We start from the raw sequence: 23267 nt of genomic DNA on the forward strand, positions 1-23267 counted from the left end.
TACTGCCTGCTGATGCCCCGCTATACAGCATGTCTTGAGAGAGCCCCCTCTATGCTGACCTTAAGGAAACATCAGTCTCTCTTGGGTAGAGCCCACAGGGGTCTTCCTACAACTCCTCATACCCAAGCTAACAGGAGGGCCAAGGCCTAGATGTAGCTCTTGTGCTTTCATGACTACTTCGTCTAAGACACTCAGAGAGCTAGTGAGAGGATATTTCTCCTCCTCTCCCTCACCAGAGCCTCCATGGGGACTCAATCGTTAGCTTGACTAGCCAATTTCAGGAATGAAGCAAATCCATCCTTGTCCATTAAGCTGCTAAAACAGCACAAGGAAGGCTGACATGGGCACACAGCATGTGGGTGTGTAGGTTGCCTACTGCACAGAGCAGCAGAGGGATTTCTATCCTACCGTCAGTGAGCCGCCTGCAGGAGAGGGCATCATCAAGGTCTCGAGCAGTTGATGGGTCAATGGTGAAGATACAATCTTTTCTAGGAAAGATGGAAAACAGAATTAGCACAAATAACCCACTGTCACCGAATGTTAAAGAACAGTTTGTTTTACACAGAAGGAGAGAGAAATGTGAGGCAGGAGAGACAGAGATGGGATCACTATTCTCTTCCTCTTTGCGACTTGACCCCAACTTCTCCTTGCCCTGAGAGAGAACAGGTGTCATCAGGCAGCGGGGAGGTTTGATCTGTGGCCTCCCTGTGCACAGGGTATGTGGGACCAGTTCCTTCAAGGATCAGCTACAGACACTTTCCTGTCCCCTCTCTCATCCAGGTCAACAGAGTATGCCAAAGAATGTTACATGGCATCTGAGATGGGGACAAGACCCAGGAACAGGTTATTTTTTTAAAAATGGGGTCATACCTCAGAGCTCCCAGGGACTGGACCACCAACCAAAGAGTACACATGGAAGGACCCATGGCTCTGGCCACATATGTGGCAGAGGATGGCCTTGTTGGAGGCCATCAGTGGGAGGAGTGGCCCTTGGGCCTGAGAGTGTTCCATGCCCCAGTGTAGGGGAATGCCAGGGCAGGAAGATGTAGGTGGGTGGGTGGGAGAGCAGTCTCATAGAGGCAGGGGGAGGGGAGATGGGATAAAGGGTTTCCAAAGGGGAAAACTGAAAAGGAGAAAACAATTGAAATGTAAATAAAGAAAATATCCATTTTTTTAAAGAAAAGAATTCTATACTGAAGAAAAAATGGGGTCATATAGTTAACCTATCTACGCATAATATAATTCTATTATATTATGTCAGAAACAGACCAGATCCCAATCTTTGTCCCTGGGACAGCCAACTACCTCACTCAGAACCCACACAGAAGGTTAAATGTGGTGCACACATCTGTAACTCCAGCACAACTATGGAACGCAGAAGCTCATGGGTCAGCTGGCCTGGGGTACACAGTATGACAGAAACAAAAAGAGAGACCCTCCTTCAACAAAGGTGGAAGGGGAGGATCCACTCCTTAAAACTGTTTTATGACTTCTACACGTACACTACAGCAAGCTGAAGACACTATGTACTTCAGATAGGACTAAGAGAACCTGAGCTGGATCTGACTGGAAAGTCTCCTCTCTTGGGACTAGCTTTCGTTGTACCAGAAGGCATTAAGCAAGTTTCCAAAGGAGAGAAGCAACCAACAGTCAAACTCAGCTATGATGCTTACAAGCAACAACAATGAACATCATGGCAAGATAACCCTAAGGGTGCAGTAGCCGCATGCATAGCCTGATGGTGACCAAGAGTTCTCTAACTGAGCAGAAGACCCACTCAACAAGACAGAAATCATGCCTGGTACTAGCAAGCTAACTACACAGGGATAGTGAAGGCAAGATCTACTAAACCAGCACAATCCCTAACTACACTTGAAAATTTTATCCTTATACCCACAGGTAAGTATATTTCTTACCCTTCTTCAAGGAAACTGCTCTTTGTTGGATGAATACCATTATAGAAAACCACAACCAATTAAAATGCAGAATTGTGAGTACAGTTCCCACAGCTACATCTACAACACAACTCCTGCACCTAAGGCTCAGGGAAACCATGGGAAGAGTTTAGTAGCCAGAGGAATCAGCAGTTTGGTGTGAGGCTATGTCATCTAGAAATGTCAAAGAAGCTACACTCAGTTCAATGTGAATGAATGGTGAAAGCCCCCGGGGCCTTAACCCTAGACTAAGAACAACCAGCAACTAAGTAAGTTTGAGAGGAGCACACCAATTGGTTATCCAGTACTGAATGGTCAGCCTTAAAAACATATACATACAAGTGAAATTATATGGAACATCGTAGGTTGTGTTTATGTATTTGGAAACACACACACACACACACACACACACACACACACCACCACCAAAAACAACAATGACAATTAAAGGAAAAGAGGCCATGAAGTGTGTGTGCGTGCGCACACACTCATGTGCATCGAGTGCCTGGGGAGGGAGCATATGGGAGGGAATGGAGGGAAGAAAGGAAAGGGATAAAATAATGTAATTATATTATAATCTCCAAAAATTAAAATAAACTAACAGGGGGCTGGAGCATAGCTCAGTAGGAGAGCTGCTGGTCCATGTCTGAGTGCTTTGGTTCAATCTATACCCAGTATTAAAGGAAAGTTAAACACTACAAAAGAATACACTTTGTTTGGTATGATTCTGTTTTCAACAATCTCAAAAGTATAGACTTAGAATGACAGAGGGCAAATCAGTGGTTGTCAGGGCCTGAGAATGAGGTGTGAATGGAGGGCAGGGGTTAGAATTTTGCTAATCTTGTCTGTGGTGTCTAAGATCTATATGTGATTTATGCACACCAAACACAGGTCAATTTTTCTGTTTGTTCATTTAGAAATAATTTAAAATTGGGATGTATGTTAGACTTTCTTTTCTCAATGTCTGAGATTCCCATACTTGCATATAATGTTTTGATCAAACCCATTCCCCATTCCCTCCCCTCCAGTTCTTTCCCTCTCCCACAACCATTTTCCCTTCCAACTTCAAAGACTCTTTAAAAAAAAAAGCAAGCAGACAAAAACCCAAGTCCTTTTAGTGCTTCCTGTGTGTGTGGCTGTAGGACTACCTACTGGTGAATAGGTAGCCTCATAGGGTCCATATCCTTGAAGAAAACTGACTCTTCGTCTTCTTGCAGCCATCAATTGTAGCAGCTCCTCAGCTAAGGGTGGAATTCTTGAGCCCCTCTTCCATCCACGCTGGGATTTTGGCCGGCTTGATCTTGTGCAGGTCTTGCGTGTGCGGTCACAGGTCCTTTAAGTTTAGGTATTTAGACAGTACTGTCATGTCCAGCAAATACTGTTTGACTGCAGACACCCACTACAATCTCCCTGCTTCCTCTTCTGCAGTGACCCCTGAACTTTGTGGGGGAGAGATTATAATATAGATCATCCATTTAGAGGTAGGTAGACTCTCCAGACTCTTATTCTCTGCATATTGATGAATTATGGCTCTCGGTATTAATCTCCATCTACCGCAAAAAGAAGCTTCTTTGATGAGGGTTAAGAGATGTACTAATACATGGGTATAAAGATTAATTTAGGGACAGTTTATTACTATGTCCATTTAGCAGAATAACAGTATTAGGTTCTCCCTTAGGGCCTATGACCTAGTCAGCCACAAGTTTTGGTCTAGTTTATAGTATCAGGTATGAATTCCATCTTGTGAAGCAGGCATTAAATCCAATCAGAAAGTAATTGGTTACTTTTATAACATTTGCACCACTATTTAATAAGTGGCCATGTCTTGCCAGGCCAGTTATTACTTTAACTTTCATGATTCACAGTGGGTAAGACTATAAATCACTCACCCAGTACATACATAGGACAATTCAGTACTATGAAATGTAGCCAGTGGGATGAAGATTCTAGGTCGATACTCGCTTGATCTCCCAAGTCCTATGAATTCTGGAGGTGACCAAGAGCAATGAGCCTTTAATGTTTGTGTGGGGGAGAAAGTCTAGGATAACTCCATTTAAACTCCTTTTATATATGTATATATATACACACATATGTACATGTGTATATACATATTCTACAGTTGTATGCTTCCGTATGGCATTTTCAAAAGTCTATTAGTTATTCTTTCCCATATTCCCTCCTCTTTGCTGTCCTTCCATCCTCTAACCCATTTTTAAAAAGATGTGTTTATTTGATGTTATGACGTATGCCAGAAGAAGGCACTGGATCCCTTGAAGCTGGCATTACAGACAGTTGGGAGTCACCTGCTGTGATGCTGAAACAAACTTGGGTCTTCTGTCTTGACCACCGAGCCATCTCTCCAGCCTCTTCTCCAGCACTCTCATTTAGCCCTTCCTGATCACTGTTCCTTTTCCCTACTCTACAGTACTTGCATTCTCTCTCCTTTTCCATGAAATCTTCCCCTCATGACCCCGTTATTAGTTTCTTGATTTCTATGGGTACTCTAAACGCACATAACTGAAGGTTTAAAGCTAGCATATGAAAAAGAGCATACAACATTTGTCTACTGGGGACTGGGTTATTCCAAAGTGATTTCCAGATTCATCCATTTACCTGCAAATTTCATAATTTCATTTTTCTTTATAGCTTAATAATATTCCATTGTGTGTATGTACTACATTTTCATTATCTATTCACTAGATGATAGTCTTCTAGGCTCTTCTTCACTTCTGGCTACTATGAATAAAGTAATAATGAACACAGATAAGCAGTGTTCTTTGTACTGAGGACAGAGAATCCCTGGGAAGTCTTCCCAGGAGTGGTACAGCTGGACCATGTGGTAGATCTCCATCTAGTCTGCTGAGGAACTTGCATACTCATTTCCATAGTGAATGTGGCAGTGTGCAGTCCTGCCATTAACACAGTGCTCCCCTTCCTTACACCCACGCCAGCTAGCATCTGCTTCCTTTACTTGTTCATTCATTTAGTTTTTAAATCTTAGCCATTCTGACTGGTATACAATGAAACATTGGATGAATGGTAACAGAAAGTCCCAGGAAGATGAAATTGATTCTCATTATGCAGTAATAAACTGTACAACGGGGAGGACCTTGAACTTAGTTCACAAGGTAAAGGAGGAATGGACTGTTCCTTGCTCCTTGCTCATTTTTTGTCTCCTTCATAAAACCTAGTCAAATGCTTTATAAACACTGATTACTCAATAAAAAGTACTTGTGTAACTGAATCTGACATGTTACACGGGTTAGCGGGGATGCTGTGGTCCTTTTATTTCATCATGATGACATCATAAGATGCTGAAAGAATGTCCTTTGAGGTCAAAATAAAAAATGCTGTTAGTTTGGGTGGGGCATGGCTTATTTATTTACGTGGAGGATTAACTAGTAAGCTGTATCTTTGTAAATGTCTCCAGAGGCTCTGGGCCTTCATTTCTAAGAACACAATGAATGAATGCTAATGCCTACTAGGACATTTCCAGCCTGAAACAGACCTAGTCATCAGCAATACAGTACAACTTCTGTGGTTAGATTAGAAAAATTTCCCCTTGCTCTCCCAGAGTTATTTTCTGAGTAAAATCCTAGTTTATTCTACCATGATCTTTTCGATCTACTCTTAAGCCAAGAATATAAAGTCTAAATTAAAGTGAACAAACAACAAGGAACAGTACTCAGGGGTCTTACTGTGAAGGTAAGCTGAGCAAGTGGTACTCCGGGACAAGGGTCTGCATGCAAGCATGGCCTGTTACCTGGTTGTAAACAGCCTGAAAGCCAACATCAGCTTTCACATTTTTATTACATTTTAAATTTTTATTTTATGCAATGGGTACTTTGTCCGCTTGTTTGTATATGCACCACTTGTGTGTTTGATGTCTGCAAAAGCCAGAAGAGGGTGTTAGATCCTCTGCAACTAGAGTTACAGACAGTTGTAAGCTATCTTGTGAATGCTGGGAATTGAACCTGGGTCCTCTAGAAGAGCAGCCAGTGCTCTTAACTGCTAAGCCATCTCTACAGCCTCAGTTTTGCATTTTTAAATGGTTGAAAACAAATTAAAGGAGAATGATTTCATGGCACATGAAAATTATATTAGTTTACTTATATAAATTTAGATATTGTTTTATTGGGACAGACATATATTTTTGACACAATAGCAGCATTGGCTAGCTGTAACACAGGCAGTCTGTTGAGAGTCTTACTCTGTGAGAGAATGGGAGTGTAGCTTAGCGACAGAACAGCTGCTCTACTCAAGGCTTGATCCTCAACCCTGAATGACATTACTACACGCTTTTGATAGAACATTGGTAACTTCAAGTTGATTTTCTAATGCACTAAATGAAAACATTCAATCAATTTGTATATGCTGGATCAATCTACTAACTTTAGGACTTCTTAGTGCCTTTAAGTAGGTACCAGCAGTCCTGCCAGGTGCATTTGCTGCCTGATTCATCTGCCCCTGGCTCTTTTCTGTCATCCAGCATCTTCCTGAAGCTGGGTTCTACAAGGAAGAGCTTTTGAAGATCAATGACCTGTAATGGGACATTTTGCACAGACCTCCAGTGCAACCTTTGGCCTATAGAAGGGTTTAGCACCATGTCGGCCCACCCTGAGAGAAATCGTAAGAAGCCAACACAGGGCTAAGCTGCGTACTGCAGGAAGACTGGTGAACACAAGAGCCAGTCTGAGCAGTGTTCTTTTATGTATACTTATGGATAAAGTTGGCACAATGCAAGCAAACAGTCTTGTGAGATGATCTCACAAATGCATACTTTTTTGTTTGTTTGTTTGTTTTTTGGTTTTTTTTTTTTTTTTTTTTTGTGTGTGTGTGTGTGTTTTTCAGACAGGGTTTCTCTATGGCTGTCCTGGAACTCACTCTGTAGACCAGGTTGTCCTCAAACTCAGAAATCCACCTGCCTCTGCCTCCCAAGTGCTGGGATCAAAGGCATGTGCCACCACAGCCTGGCAAACACACACATTTTTATGCTTAAATTTCTGTCTTTACGTTGACTCCCAGGAAACTCAGAAAATCCATCTTCTAGAAGACATTTGTGGTTTCTAGCTTCTACCTTGGTTCTACCTATTTTCCTATTCAAAGACATGTTTTGCCCCATTTCCCAATTTTAAGAATGCCACTGCATTATATATAGTATCTCAAGCTTCTCAAAGCTAAATTGAGGGGGATGGAGCATAACTAAATCCATATATACTAAGATTAGACTGTTGAGGGCATGCTCGGACAAAGAGTCATGGCAGTATGGACGAAGAACAAACTTCTAGATAGTGTCAAACTTAGAATGCTCCCAAGGAGGATTTGCTCTGCTGGAGTGGACTCTAGACTTCCTGTCCCACTATGGAAATCAAAGCAGTAATGAATAGTGTGTGCCCCTGATAAGCCACAGTCCTCAGTGCTGAGACCTAGTGAGTTAACCTACTGTCATCTCCATGATTAGGAACCTGCCATGACAATGATGGTGTGGTGAGTGAGGGCTGCTTCTGGTCATGGGCCACAGTGGCTGGGAGCTGTTGGGTATGGATGAGGGCACTGCATCCTCTGGCTGCTTTGCTCTGCTAACATGCTTGAGACTTTACTGGGCCCCTTTTTGGAAGGCTTTGGTCTCACAACATGCAGAGAGCAGCCTAGCCTGCCAGCTTTTAGAACCTGTGAGACCAAATATTTAAAGAGTTCCGCAACAATGGTTAGAAAGAAGCTAAACCTGACCCACAGAAAAGAAAGTGCCAGGTAGGGGAGGGAAAGAATGAGCCGCCAGGAGGCTGCTGCAGAATGCTAGTTATATAATCTGAAAGAACGTGACTGAGGGGCTAGCAGAACTTTTTAAAGGGACAGTAAAGTTTCAAGGCAATCTATTTTATTTGAAGCCACTGGTTCTAGAAAAAAATACACAAAGAATAATTAAAAGCCTTATGTACTCCCTTATGATTCAGCCAAGAGCCCAAGAAAGAAGTGCACTGAAGAGATTTCTGCTCCTCTGTCTTGCACATCTTCTTTCCCCTCAAGGTGCCATCATCTCTAACCCCTTTCAGCTAGAAGCAGTTGCCTAGTCTCCACAGTACTCTGTGACTATTCACCTTATTAGATTTTAGCCTTGACCCCTACCACTTATCACAGAAATTTCTCAAGGTCATGGTTATTGCCAAATTATTTAGCAGATGGTAAATATATAGTCTAAACCCCCTTTGCAGCTCCTTAAATAATAAAACAGAAATTCAACTTAGGTGTCAAAGCTTTTCAGACACTTCTCTATTTCAATCTCACATTCCCAACTTGTCTGTATCCTGTATTCTCTCAACCACTGTTTGTTCTATTCCTGCACAGCGAGACTCGCCCTACCAGTTTCTAAGGTCTAAGGCCAACCTTGCTTTTAAAGACCCAGGAACAATGCCATCTTTCCTCAGGGATCTCCAGGACTCTACAGAATGGAAGCTACATTCTCTGTCCAATTCTACCCATGCTTGCAATCTGCTCTTCTCTGATGGCACTGGCCATTGTCCTGGATATACTGTTATTTACTTATGTACAGATCTTACCATTGTGAGAAGCCAGAGACAGTACCAGATCTGGCCGACATTCATTTGTATCTATAATACTGAGAGTATACATGCAATGAGGAGTTGCTTGAGAGATGAATGAAAAAATAACCAAAGGGTTCTCTTTAGCATTTTTCCATTCAATGTTGCTACTGTGCCTTGGGAAACACATTTAAGATTAGAACTCATGACTTCCTGGCATGAGATCCTGTGGTCACACCACACTGTTATTGTTTCCAAGGGTGTCCTTTTCTGTCTTCATCCCATCTTCTTTTCTCATAAAATAGTGTTTTACAAACTGTGGTTTGAGAACCATTTCCAGATTAACAGAATTTATAGAGGTCCTCCTTTGCCCGTGACTCTGGGTCTGTCCTCTTGAGAGCAAGCAATGATGGGGGGAAGGATCTGGGTCAATGGTGGTGAATGGGTAAAAAGAATGGAAAATCATCTAAGAAATAACTTTCATAGGATAAGGGATAAAATATTTATTCCAACACCTTCTTAGTTATATGGTGTCATGATTAATAGAGAGAGTAAAAATTTTTATTTAAAGCATATCAGAAGAAAGAGACAAAGAGAGTACTTATCCACGGTACTGTCCCCCTGAGGACACTGCCACAGAGGCCCACCAGGTGAGTGTTTCAGTGTCTATTAGCTGGAATGACCACTCAAAGTTTACCCTGCCTTTCCTAGTCTAGGAAGGGGTGCAACCACCACTTTTAAAAATGGCAGTTGCCAAAACCTTAATACTAATTCTCTCCCTCAGTTCTAGTGACACAGCCGATGCTGAGTCAAATTGAAGATTTTTTAAAATGATAAAAGTCTAAGGTCACCGATCCCGTTCTTCTACCTTCCACTCAGTAATGAAGTGGCACTCACGAAGACATACTATGGGTGGAGAGAAATGGCACGGCATTCTAGGAAAGCCTCTTTTATCTAGCCAGGAAAGTTTAACTGTGGCTCCACAAAAAGAAGCCTCAAGTGCTGGCAGACATCCGAAAATGAATGTGGTTCGTAGGCTCTTTGACTTTTTCTAAGACAAGGATGAAATGGGACTCAGAAGCACCTGAAGTGACTCTTCCCTGTTTCATCCTTTTCCTCACTCACCCACTGAACTTCTCGTGGCTCTGCGAATGCCACACGACAAGCTCCACTGCTACCGTAAAGCCAGGGAGCCAGAGCCAACCAGAGCAGCCATGGTTCAAATGCAGAGACTGTGCTCACCACAACCTTCCTCTCTCTGAGTTCTTAGGGACACTGAAAGAGCAGCTATAAAATGAGCTATAAAGACCCATCAGAGGTGAGTCTCAAGGCTGAGGATCAGGAGTTTTAAGTCAGCCCAGGCTACAAACTGAGATGTGTGGTAGCATGGGTCTCACAGCAACTCTCCAAATTCACTTTCTCCATCAACAACTCCTCAGAGGTCACCATTCAGCCATATTTGCTTCTCCCGTCTCCCTCCAAACCTTCTCTTTTTTTTTTGGGGGGGGGGTGTGTTGAGACAGGATTTCTCTGTGTAGTCCTGGCTGTCCTGGAACTCACTCTGTAGACCAGGCTGGCCTCGAACTCAGAAATCTGCCTGTCTCTGCCTCCTAAGTGCTGGGGCTAAAGGTTTGCGCCACCACTGTCCAGCTTATCTTCTCTCTCTTTCGCTCTCCCCTTTTTATATTTTTACAAAGTTATTGATTTTTTAAAAATTTAATATATCATAGATTACTGCTACTATTTTTTTGAGACAAGATCTTACTATGTATCAAGATTAACCTTGAACTCAAAATCAAGTTTTTGCTTCAGATTCCTGAGTACCTAGATTTAATTTTATTGTTTAATATTTAAACCTTTAAATGGCTCAAATCAAATTAGGCTTAGAGAACTCTCCTTTCTTTACCATTCTTTATCTTTCCACTGTGTTTTGCTGTCTCCTATACTTAAATCATCCCATCACTTTCTGGTTTATCCATTCCCTCCTCTCTCTCTCTTTCTTTCTCTTTCTCTGTCTCTCTCTCTGTGTCTCTCTCTTTTTCTCTCTTTGTGTCTGTCTGTCTCTGTCTCTCTCTCTCTTTCTCTGTGTGTCTGTCTGTCTTTGTCTCTGTCTCCCTCTGTGTGTCTATTTGTATGTCTCTCAGTCTATCTCTGTCTCTGTGTTTCTCTCTCTCTCTCTCTCTCTCTCTCTCTCTGTGTGTGTGTGTGTGTGTGTGTGTGTGTGTGTGTGTGTGTGTGTGTATTGATCCAGAGCCTATGACTGGTCTGTATCCTCAATCCATGTGAAATAGAGGTAGGTAGGTAGGTAGATAGACAGACAGACAGACTAAAAGTCACTGTATTACTTTAGGGACCACAGTCATAGAATCACTACTGTTTAGATGCTCACTCACACACCAAATCCATGGTGTCTCCAAACCCAAGCTAACCCACATCTTAAATACTTGGGATGGAGAATGGGGGAAGAGGTCATTGCTTCATTAGGCATGCCTACAACTTTCGGTAGCACTGACAGTTACAAAACATGGTGGGAGGCTGCACTGAAATATGGCTGAGAAACTGTTTAGGCCCCTTTGTAGCCACAAAGATTAACTGACTCCCTTTAAACCACAAAACCTTTCAAACATGACACTTCCCAAGAAAATATGCCCATTCTTTTTTTTTTCTTAAATGGATTATAACTGTGCATAATTGTAGTCCTTTTCATAAATTTTCAATTTTTTTTGTCAAGAATAAGTCCAAGTTGTTGGAACCAATGAAGCATCAACATGAAAAAGGTATTGGAAACGAAGAGAAAAAAAAAGCCAGATCTTTTTCATCTAACAAATATGTAGTGGGCATCTACTGTCCTAGGTGCTCAGGACCTATTTGAGAATACACAAAGGTTTCTATCCAGCTAGGCTCTTGTGGAGCAAAAGAGAGAAAATAAAAAGCACTGACAGCAGAGCACAGGCAGAGAAGACAGAGCAGAGCAGCTGCCGACAACGATGGCACCAGCACTGGAATCTGGGTAGAGTGCACCATGGGAAGATGCCATGAAAGAAGTGAGTCTCCTGTTTGCTCAGGACAAAGGTCATAGCCTTCCCCCATGAGCTCACTCACAACACTAAACTTACTCAACCAAAGAGCTTCTACAGACAGGACAAAGGCAGCTAGCTTTGTCTCTGAACACATCCTGTTTCAGATGACCTAAGAGCTAGGCTTTCCAATGTTCTGAAAACAGTATCTATCTATACCAATTGGGGTGAGGATGGTGGGTGACTCCCTAGGCCCAGAAAGTCTTTTTATCCCAAGATTTCTGAATAACTGTTTCTTTTTCTCCCTCTCTTTTGTTTTTTGGAGACAGTTTCTCTATATAACCCTGGCTGTCCTGGAACTCACTCTGCAGAACAGGCTGGCATGGAACTCAGAGATCTGCCTTACTCTGCCTCCTGAGAGCTGGGATTAAACCACCCCTGCCCAGCTTGTTCCTTTCTCTTTTACTTTGGTAATACTTTCCCTATAATCCAGACTTAAAATATCAAACTGTGGTTACTTTAAGATGGACTTTGAGAATATTGACTAATAAAAATTAAATATATAGTTATGTAGATATAGATGCAGTTACCGAGTGATCTTATAGTTAATATTACTAGTAAAGATTGGGATTAAAAATGAACGAACAATTTAAAAACACAAAGTATCTGGTTTCCTTCAACTGGCTATTAAGAGAAATCATGATTATTTGGCTACAGTTTGTGAATTTGTTGCTATTTAATAAATTCCATCATTGTGGAGAAACATAATGTGTCTGTCAATGTTATTCCACTGTACATTCACAGGCTAAGTGTACATTTTGAACATTCTGCTGTATTTTCACATTATACTATCTTCATCTGTACTGTCACCTCCATCCCAGGGTCAATCCTTCACTCCACTGCCATGGTAAGCAGGGTAAAGTCTCTGTTCTGGCTGTTTCCTGCTGAGTGGGGGGCACAGAAGAGGATGGTTTGGGAATATGGGTCATGGAGTGGTGAGATTTGTCCAGGTTCAGGCAGGATCTAAAGAAGGGTCAGAGTGTTTTGCTATGGTAGGTGAACGGAATCTGTGGAAGGATTTCATTCAGCAGAAAAAGAACGGAAGACAAAAAGGTGGGGGTTGGGGAAGACAAAGGCCAGTTTCAAATGAACCTCTATCACAATACTTAAGAATAACTATCTTGCTGTACAGGGTGGTGCATGCCTTTAGTATCAGCACTAGGGAGGCAGAGGTGGACAGAAGTAGGCAGATCTCTGTGGGTTAGAGGACAAGACTAGTCTATATAGAAAGCTGCAGGCCAGCCAGGGCTACATAGTGAGATCTTGTCTCAAAAACATATGAATGTACATACATACATACATTGAAAGGAACTTCATTTTATGTACAATATCCAAATTTGACAGCTTTACACTGAACTTGAAGGTACATAAATTTTTTATATCAAATTTTATCAAATGGGTATTTATTTGTATGTCTAAAAGAGTCAAATTCCAAGTATTTTTCCTTAAGAGAGGCTATATTAATACAAAAATGGGGGGGGGGATAGATTTTTAAAAAGTAGTGTATGGATAGATATATTTTAACTTAAATATACTACAAAAATTCAATTCACAAGTTCCAGAAGCAACATAGTTAACATGTAAAAACAAAACAGAAATTGTAACCAAATCTTAGTATGACTTTTTTTTTTTTTTTTTTGAGACTAAACACAATGGAGTAATGAATTTAAATTCTAGTGGACAGAACAGTAACAAAGTCAAGGAATTAACTATGTCTAGACATCTCTCCTAGATTTCTATTTGAGGCGGGATATATATCCCGCCCCCATCCTTTGAATTCCAAAATCAGGAGTTCAGAACTTGCTGTTGAAAGGATCATCATCCTTAATTCTCAATCCATTTATCAGGCTTAGATGCAAATACAAGTGTGAATGCATTTCAACGGCCAGGAACTTGGAAGTTTCTCAGGGAACATGCTGTGCTAACTGGGGAAGGGTTAAGCCACATGCTATTTTTCAGATCTGAAAACAGTTGTTCTGATATGAGAAGAATCATCACAATGGTGCCATCTCTCTTCTATAAAAGCTATGCACATTTTTTGTACAACTGTATGATTGTTATGGCAACCATAAAAATGGAACTATCCTTCTTCCAATTACACACTATCCATACTAGATTACCTTTAACACCACCCTGATTTTCTTTTCAGAACATGCTGTCTGTCCTATAGATGCTTAGAAGCAAGATAAAGTGGTCTCTTTCAAAGGGAGAGTCCATAACAATGACTCTTTCAAAGGACTAGCTCTTCAGGGATTCTAGGGCTCTCCTGTCAAATCTCTTTATTCCCTGGTCACTGGGAGACCTCAAAATATTCTTCCTGGGAGGCATAGGAGCTGCCTGGAACATGTATTCTTAAAATGAATATTTTCCTAAGTGGGTGAAGTGGGAAGATGGTGTTCAAGCATCATGAACGGCCTCACTAGGCCTGGCATAGTTCTGTAAAACACTGAGGTCATTTGCCAATTCCCATTTATTATGGTAAGATGCTTATACAAGCAATACATAGTACATTTTAATGAACTTTGCTCTGTAAATAATGGCTATATATATATATATATCCAAAATAAATATCAGTTATACTTATAGATGACCAGAAACTCTATTCTTACTTTTTACAAAATGAGTAATATTTCAGAAATTTCAAGAGAAAAAGTATGAACTTTTTTGTCTCTAAGTTTTCATTTTGGGTCCAACCTTATTGCACTATACAGAATTGGTTCTATAAGTAAAAGCAGAGGTGGAAGTGTACTAACTGTGAATTTCTGGCAGATTTAATGTTAAATACTTAGATTCCCAAGAGGAAAACATGCTAACAATTACTGCTTGGTGCCAAGAGTCTCCAAATAAGGATGTGGGGCAGAATAAAGCATTGAAGGCTCCTCTCTCTCCACACCTAAGCTTGGAGTAGGAGAGGTCTGGGGAGCTCCTCACACAGCCTGTGTTTCAGGGGTCCAGGTCTGCCTCCTCACTTTAAACAAATTAATGATAAAGTTCCTGGTCATCCTAAAGTATAGGTATATTTATTTTCATGTTTTAAAGATGGATATTATCCATGTTGTCATTATTTACAGAGCAAAGTTCATTAAACTGTACTATGTATCGCTTGTACAAACCTCTTACCATAATAAATGGGAATTGGCAAATGACCTCAGTGTTTTACAGAACTATGCCAGGCCTAGTTAGACAGTTCATGATTCTTAAACACCATCTTCCCACTTCACCCACTTAATAAAACATTCATTTTGAAAAGACTTGTTCCTCCCTCCCCACCCCCACCCCCTCCATTGACTGACTCCCACTGCCTGGTCCTTTCCAAGTTTTGAACCATCCCTGAATTTGCACTACTCTTCCACTACAACTGAAGTAGCTCACCGTTTATGCCTGGTCTCTTCCCTTTTCTTCTTTTATAAGCTTCAGCATTTGACTATCAGGGCAAAGTAAACCTCAAAGACGGAGAGTTCAATGATGCTCTCTGTCTCCAACACTGAGCTGCTTCTAGCTAGCTTTAGAGGATTGTACAGCATGTAAGAGTCTCCCTGAAGTGACTGTAATTAGGACTGTGAGGCTGTTTGAGCTAAATGCCCATGGATAACTAAAACAAAAACCTGGCTCCTTTGTTCAAGAGCTTAATCTATTTATGCCGCATGCACCAGTGCCTTTCCTAAGGAGATAAGGCCCAGACTAATTTTAAAATAAAGATTAATCAGATTATAGTTTTGTCAAAATTACGTTATAAACGCTGTCTATTCACTCTCCCACCCATTATCCTGTTTATATAATCTGGAAGCTCCTGAAGACAGAGCTGAGTAAGGGTCCCCAATGTCTTCTGGGTATAACTGGACTATATCTTTGCTCTGCTACTGTGGCATTGTCCCCAATGTCTTCTGGGTATAACTGGACTATATCTTTGCTATGCTACTGTGGCATTTGCATCTGATTCCAGGCAGAAGCTGGGCTGCGCCTGTTAGGACGAGGACCCTGGGAACAAAAATGCTTCCCCACTTGTAGTGACCTTCACTATCACAGGACTTTGGTGAACCAGTTCTGTCTAAACATTTTGAGAGAAGGAAAGGAATGTGTAGAAAATAATTTTTTTCTTTTCTATACTTAAATCTCTGAAAAGACTGTTTCTCCACTTAAATGGTTTTTAATTTATTGTGTCTGTTTCCACTTGTTGCAAATACTAGAAATATTATTTGCTGAGTTAAATTTTCACTGGATTTTAACCAAAAGGCTGAGAAGTGGTTTAATTAATTCTCTTGAGTTCTTCTCTTCTTAAATTTTTTTAAACTTCATTTATATTTATGTATATTGAGTATGTACATGGCATGGCATGTACATGGCATGAGTGTGAAGGTCAGAGAACAACTTGTGGAAGTCAGTTCTCTCCTGCTTCTATGGAGACTCCATGGGCTGAATTTAGGTTGGCGAGGTTAGCAGCATCTTTATCCAATGAACCATCTCACTAAGACATTTTTTCGTGTGTGTGTGTGTGTGTGTGTGTGTGTGTGTGTGTGTGTGTGAGCGCGTGCACGCACACACGCGCGCAGATCTTCTGAACCATCCATCTTGCCAACATTTCTGGGTGCCCTTTCCATCAATTCCAACCTTTAGAACAAAGGCTAGAGGTGGCACAAATGGCTTTTAACAGAGCTTATAGCACATGCACCAATCAATCTCTGAGAGTGGAACAGTCTCTGGTGATGCCTTGGGCTTCAGCTACTGCCTGGAAGGACTCTGCTAGAGAATTCTTGAGGGTATATGACCAAAGTCCTTTGGATAAAAAAATATGTAACAACACATGAAAGATGAAGAGGAAGGATTCAGAGCTCAGGCAGTGTGAGGGCAGTGTGAAGGAGGGCAGTGTGAAGGAATATGAGGGCAGTGTGAGGGCAGTGTGAAGGAGTGTGAGTGCAGTGTGAGGGCAGTGTTAAGGGCAGTGTAAAGGAGTGTGAGGGCAGTGTGAAGACGTATGAGGGCAGTGTGAAGACGTATGAGGACAGTGTGAAGGCAGTGAGAGGGCAGTGTGAAGGAATGTGAGAGCAGTGTGAGAGCAGTGTGAGGGCAGTGTGAGAGCAGTGTGAGGGCAGTGTGAAGGCAGTGTGAGGGCAGTGTGAGGGCAGTGTGAAGGAGTGTGAGGGCAGTGTAAAGGAGTATAGTGTGAGTATAGTGTGAGTGCAGTGTGAGTGCAGTGTGAAGGAATGAGGGCAGTGTGAGGGAAGTGTGAAGGAGTTATTCTCTGTGCAACTTAAATATCTTTTTGGTGTGATATTTTGTATTAATTATTTTTAAAAAGAAGGAAGAAACAATATTTGGTCAAGTACACTAGATACACGTTTCCAAGCTAAGTACTATATATGTTATTATTAAAAGTCAACACAATACATGGGAAAGAATATATATTAACCTAAGGCTCAGATAAACCCTCAAGGGTCACATAGGAAGTAGTGAGTAAGAAATCAAGCCAATGTTATGTTTATATTCCACATTCTTTTTTAAAAGATTTTTTTCAATATTTGTTTTTATTATTTTTAATTGTATGCACATTTGTGTCTTTGTGAGTTTACACATGAGTGCAGGTACCTATGTACACCAGAAGATGGCATCAGATTCCTTGGAGCTGGAGTCAGAATAGTTGTGAGCTGTGCAGTGTGGTGATAGGAACAAAACTCAGGTCTTCTACAAGAGCAGTGCACAGTCTTAATCACCGAGCTATCTCTCTAGCCCCTAAATTCTATACTCTTTTTGTATTTGATCCCCATAACATCAAAACTAATTAAAGTTTCCAACTCCTGGCATGGAAATGAATAAGTAGCATGATAGAGAGAGAGATGGGAGTGAGAGATTCTAGACTAGTCAGAACTACAAGAATGATCCTGTCTCAGAAAGTGAAAGCCAACGACAGAGGGGTGAGCACAGCTATGGTGGGTATGTAGGTCCATAAGGCCTTTCCTGAATCAGCACTGAACCTAAGCTAGGACAGTTTGAGCCTTGCCACAGAGTCGAGAACTGGAATAGAGAAAGAGAGAGAGATGAAAGAATGGGGTTATGAGGAGGAGAGAAGTCAGTCTTGCCTCTGGGTGGATCGACCAGGACAACAGAGTGATCTTCCCACCAGGAGGCAAAGGAAGTTCCTCTGGGTGAAGGGAACATGAAGAGGCCAAGAGAAGTCTCTGGGTTCCTGCCTCATTGCACTCCTAAGCTCCCTGCCCTTTGGTTGGGAGGCACTACAGGAACCTTAAAACAGATTCCCTTTTCAGCTTCAGTGAGCGCTAGTGGTTTCTGTTCATTGGGCCCAAGAAAGTTTTAATTAAAGCAACAGCTGTGGAAAGTTTCCTAGAATGGCAAACTTGTCATGGCTTTCTCTCATGCTTTCTCATTAAGGAAGCCATGACAGGATGTTACAGTCACCACTTCCACACCACCCACTCCAGGGAGCAGCGTGAGCCTTCCAGGTGCGGGAGGCAGAGGGAGGGCATGGATGAATTGTAAGGTCAAGTTTCCATTTCAAAAACAAGTCAACTTTAAAACTACTGCCTTCGTCATTCAAATTCCATAAAGCACAATGTTAGAACATTGGTCTCTTCGCCAGCAGGAATTTGAAGTTAAAAAGATTTTAATTTTTTTTTTTTTTCTCAGTGTGAGGGAGGGAAGACTAGACAGACTGCTCTTTTTATCGTGGCCATGGGTCATGAAGGTGGAGACATGAGGATCAGAGGAGAGCGATGCAAGGACTGCATACCTGAATGCCTAAATGCAAGTTCTTGCTCTGTTCCTCGCAGCTGTATGACCCTGCACTTGTCTGAGCCATAGTGTCTGCATCTGTCAAATGGAGCCATGTGTTCCACCGTGCTGGTTCAGTGATTAGTATAATCCATGTGAATAAAAGAAACAAAATAGGCTTTCAGTAAGGGATATGCTTTGGTGTATGTGTGTGACATGTTAGCAAGGCTATGGGAAACTTCAAACTTTTGCCTATGATCATTTCTTTTTTACCCTGGATTTTTTTTGGCCAACTATACTAACAGAGTTGATCTACCAGGGAACTGATTCCCCCCCCCCCCCCATTGGTTTGTGTGTCAAACACAAGAGCAGAGAGTGCCTACTATGTGCCCAGTACTGCCTTAGGTTTGAGAAACATCTGAGAGTGTGTGAGCGATTTAATATTTTCAAAGTAACTATTTCAAAAGGAAACGATTAAATATGACTATAGAAAAGGATAATTGAACACACATTTAAAGTATTGTTATGCTTGTGGGAACACTCCTATCCTAGGAATTCTAATTACATCTGAAAGACTACAGGAGAACTGTTTAAACAATCACAGTTTGAAACACTTGATTCTCACATATATAAACTTTGGGATAATTCCACTAAGACACCCCTTGGGCAACAGAAACACAGGCAACTTGCATTTAAGCACAAGGAGGAAACTATGTAACAAGGTCAGGTGCTTCCACAGGTTACATTCTTCTGCACAGGCTAAAGGACCCTATGCACTCATTCACACAGTGTCACACTGCCAAGCAGTTCTGGGATCCTTTAAGTATCACTTGCTAAGTCAATTTAAGCATCATAAATAAATCAGTTTTACTACTTTATAATTATAGTTCTTTTTTTAAAAAAAAGTTGGATTCTTCACCTTGATCACCCACCTGATTTACCACCTTTGGCTCTGAACTTACTTGGCTCTTTCTAAAAATTAAATTCACCCTCAAAAGATGAAGATTTGCCATTGTTGAAAATGTGCTTCGGGCTCTGAAAGCAATTTCCAAAGAAGAGTCCAAAAATGTGTATGTTTTCTAGAGCTCTGCAGCCACCACTTGCCAGCCGCCCCAGCCTCCCTCCTCATTCCCAAACCATCTTCAGGATCTTGCTTCTCTCAGGCTCCCCTTTCCTTGCTGCCCAACAAAGCCCTTAAAACAGACATCTGTGCTTAGACATTCCCTCCCTCCCAGCACTCCTCAATGGACTGGAGTCTGGCTTTTGTTCTAGTCACTACATAGAATAATTCTTGACACATCTAAAAGACAAAAACTTGACAGCTAAATACAATGTTGTGATCTGTGTTTCAGCCTTGTCCCAAATGACAACATTGCTCAGAGAACATGATTAGAACTTAACCCAAACTCATATTTTCCTTTTCTTCAACTCATCTAAGGTCTACATTTCTGTTTCTTCAAGTCTACCTTGCCCTAGGAAGCTTTTGGGAAGTATGATATGCTCTGGAGTCTATTCCTGGAACTCTCCTCTTCAGGTTCTATTTGCTGGTAGCCTTACTAGTCATGTGACTTTAAACAGGTATCTGACTTCCAGACTTAGCACCTGGGAACCAGGCCTATTTTTTCTGTCTCTCCTTTTGAAATGCTAAGTATGTAATCTGTAAATTGTATTCATCGTTCTCACATAAAACTTATGCCGTTCATACTCTTTATTGTGTTATCTTAGATCCTCTTGAACTTCATTGTGGTCTGTGGTTTTTGATCCAGTTCAAGGGCCATGTGGGCATCTCCTCCTAGTGAGGCATACATGCATTAGGAAAACTTGGCAATCCAGGACTCCACTCAGCTTGAGCTATACACACACCCCTTTCCCATCAAAGCACCTAACAACCTGTAACCAAGTCTCCACTGAGCTTAATGTGTGCTTCTCTAAACAAAGGCTTATGGTCACTCTGACTTTTAGCGTCCTAGCAACCCCTAGTATGTAACTATGTACAAACTCCTTTTCTGGGATTAAACATGTCCAAAAATATATCCAGGAGCCACAAGCAATGGGATGATCCAGCCTGGGCTGATTTTGGGTACATGCACAGTAAGGCAAACTATTTCCTCAGAGTGATCTTCAACACCTCTATTAACTTATGCCTATGCACAAATGGGTGAATACATGATTAAAATGAGATGCATCATAGTAAAGAACATACAAAATGAATACAGGCTCATATAACCTAAGCCTGTCAGTGAAAACAAAAAGTTACCCATACATCACCCTTAGCAACCAACTCCTCCTATCCTAGGACCTAGAGAAGAAAGCCCTAAGTAGTAGCTTCATGCTCCGGGGCACTCAAGTTTAACTAGACTGCTGCTCCCTTGCAGTGTGTCTAGCCTGGACTCTCACTACACTTGTGAATAAAACTCCTTGAAGCCTTGCTATTTGTGTGACTTCTTCGGTCTTTGGAAACACCAGGTCTAGGCAGTGACAACCAGTAACACCAGTGAGAACTTCTTTCAGAGAACATGACAATGTTAACTGAGTCTTCTTTTTTAAATAATAAGGAAAAGCACACTGATATCCTATTAGTCCTTCAAAGTTAAGTTAGAAAGTCACTTGCTCTGTAAACCTTCAAGTTCCTTACACTACATCAGTTACTTTCTCATTTGTGCTTACCTACTGCCATTTTGAAGTGGAACTCTTTATTTGACATAGTTACAGATTAACTGGCACCCATGAGAAATAAAAACAGATGCCGTGTCCCTTTACAGGGTTCCAAATAGCATAAAAGCTCACAATGACAGAAGTCAGATGCTGACACTGACACAACCAACATTATTTACATTTCCAATTCTTACTTGTACTCATTTATACGTATATACTGCATATAATTTTATTATATGTGCAGCTTCATGGAAACATTACCTGTCAATCAAGACCCTTAGCAAAGCCACTGACTGAAGTATCTCTTGATCATTCTCAGCTTCCCGGGCTTCACCTCCTAGAGTCATGAGCAACTAAAATGTCTTCTAATTCTAAAGTGGGACTTCTCAAAACTGTCCCATAAATGGAATTATGTGCTATGTAGTCTCCAGGCCTGGCTTTCTTGACCAGCATAATTTCCTAAACAGTCACCCACATTGTCACATGTACCAATGAGGACCATCCTGGGTGCACAACGGCTTGTCTAGCAATTACCAGTTGAAGGACATCTAGACTGTCTCCAGTTTGGAACCGTTAGAAATAAAGCTTCTCTAAAAACCCTTCTACAGGTTTTAAAGAAAAGATATTTTCATTTCTGTGGGATAAATGCCCAGAAATGCAATTACTTGTTTGAATGGCTATGCTTAATTTAATAAGAAACTGTCCAAGAGTGTCTAGAGTGGCTGTGGCATTTTGCATTTACACTGCCAGTGTGCTAGTGATCTACCTTCTGACATCCATACCAGTCTTCCCCATCTTTCTTCTAAGTTGTAACCTTGCTATGGGCAAGGCAGAGAGATGGCAAAAACATTTCCTTTTACTAATTTACCACCCCTTTTCTTTGTAGGCAATAAACCTTGGTTTCCAATAAAAGATTTTAGGCAGGCCAGTCAGTAGAAAAAGCCCTGGAGGAAAAGACTCCTACATGTTCATGGCAAGTTGGCCCTGTGCTCAGAATGTGGGTTATCTAGAAACTGCTAGGACTTACCTTCTAGCAAGTAGTCTACCTTGCTTCCTACTTGCAGTACTGGCTGCCCATAAAAACACATTTTACTGGCTAAAAATAAAGGGGTCTTAGTTTTTTGAGACTCATCTTTTTTGGCATCATTTGAATAGTACTCGTGCTTGATTTTGCAATTTGCAAAATTTCTGGTAAGACTCAGCATCCATGCATCATTCTTAGTTACCATTTGTGGATCTTAGCAGTTTGTGTTAAGTTTGAAGCTCTTCTCAGAACCATGTTGTCCTGTTACAATGCTTACAGGCATGTCCTGTCCTCATTGTGGAGTATTGTGTGAGTACTTTCTCTGACTGCTTCCTTTCATGTATGCTAGGTACCCAGTTCTCACATTCTAGAGTCCTAACCCTTGCCTGACTTACCATGGGGCAGAAAGGAGTTGTGAGTGGGAATCTTGGGAAAAAAGCCTATAATAACACAGGCTGAAGAAACTACTTTTGTGTCATATTATTAGATGGCTCAACAGCGATTATTAGGGCTGGAGGCAACTGAGGATAGAATCCTCTTTCATGATCAATTCTGGACCATACCTCACGTTTCCCTATCTTTCTTGTAAGTTGCAACCCTGCTATAGGCAAGCTGGAGAGATGGTAAAAGAATTTCCTTTTACCAATTCACCACCCCTGTTCTTTGTTAGAAAACAAAGGCTTTGCTCCTTCTTAGAACTGAAAATGCCATATGAAAAGATGAGGAGTATTAGGGTTTTGTTGAGGCCTATCCTTAGAAAGTTGCTGCTTCCTAGTCAAAAGAATGGCATGAGGGAGAAAACTCTAGTCTTGGTGGAGACATGACATTCTGATCTTCCCCTAAGATTAGAGAATTACATAGTAAGAGTTAATTTGATGAGTCTGTCAATCACCTGGCCAGAAGACCACCTCTCAGGGGGCTGATTCATATGAGGACACACTAAGATGAGAGGAATAATGATCCGATCCCACTATGAGATAATGTGCTTATGCTTTCCAGAGGTCTCTCCCTGCAAGCAGTTGCTTACAAGTCTTTACTATGCCAAGCCAGCCCACTTCTCTGAGTTCTAACTCAGAAACCATAACTTTCCCTTTTGCTTCTTTTAATTTAAACCAAGCATGCTTTCCCTGGCAGGGCTTTCTGACCTCCATGCCTAACTCAAAAGGCATGGCTATCTCTCCCCCTCTTGGCCATTTCCCTCTTCCTGGCAGCTTCAGAGATTTTTCAGCTTGCCTACTCTGTTGTTTTTCTTTCAAACGCTAATAAAATGGTCCTCAAGCTTCCTTCTGAGTCTGTTTTTAAATTCTTTTTATTA

At 41.4% G+C, this 23267-nt stretch overlaps 1 protein-coding gene across 6 annotated transcripts in view; it reads right to left on the bottom strand.

Moving 5' to 3' along the window:
• Nucleotides 1–23267, bottom strand: part of Dis3l2 (DIS3 like 3'-5' exoribonuclease 2) — a 309644-nt gene that overhangs the window by 106050 nt on the left and 180327 nt on the right. For all 6 annotated transcript variants that reach the window (XM_076914866.1, XM_076914868.1, XM_034521596.2 and 3 more), the window contains one exon: nt 409–488. In XM_076914866.1, the coding sequence (XP_076770981.1) occupies nt 409–488 (80 nt within the window). The remainder of the gene's footprint in view (nt 1–408; nt 489–23267) is intronic.

This window comes from Arvicanthis niloticus, chromosome 17 (genome assembly GCF_011762505.2).
Source record: "Arvicanthis niloticus isolate mArvNil1 chromosome 17, mArvNil1.pat.X, whole genome shotgun sequence".
In the NCBI taxonomy this organism is placed as follows: Eukaryota; Metazoa; Chordata; class Mammalia; order Rodentia; family Muridae; genus Arvicanthis; species Arvicanthis niloticus.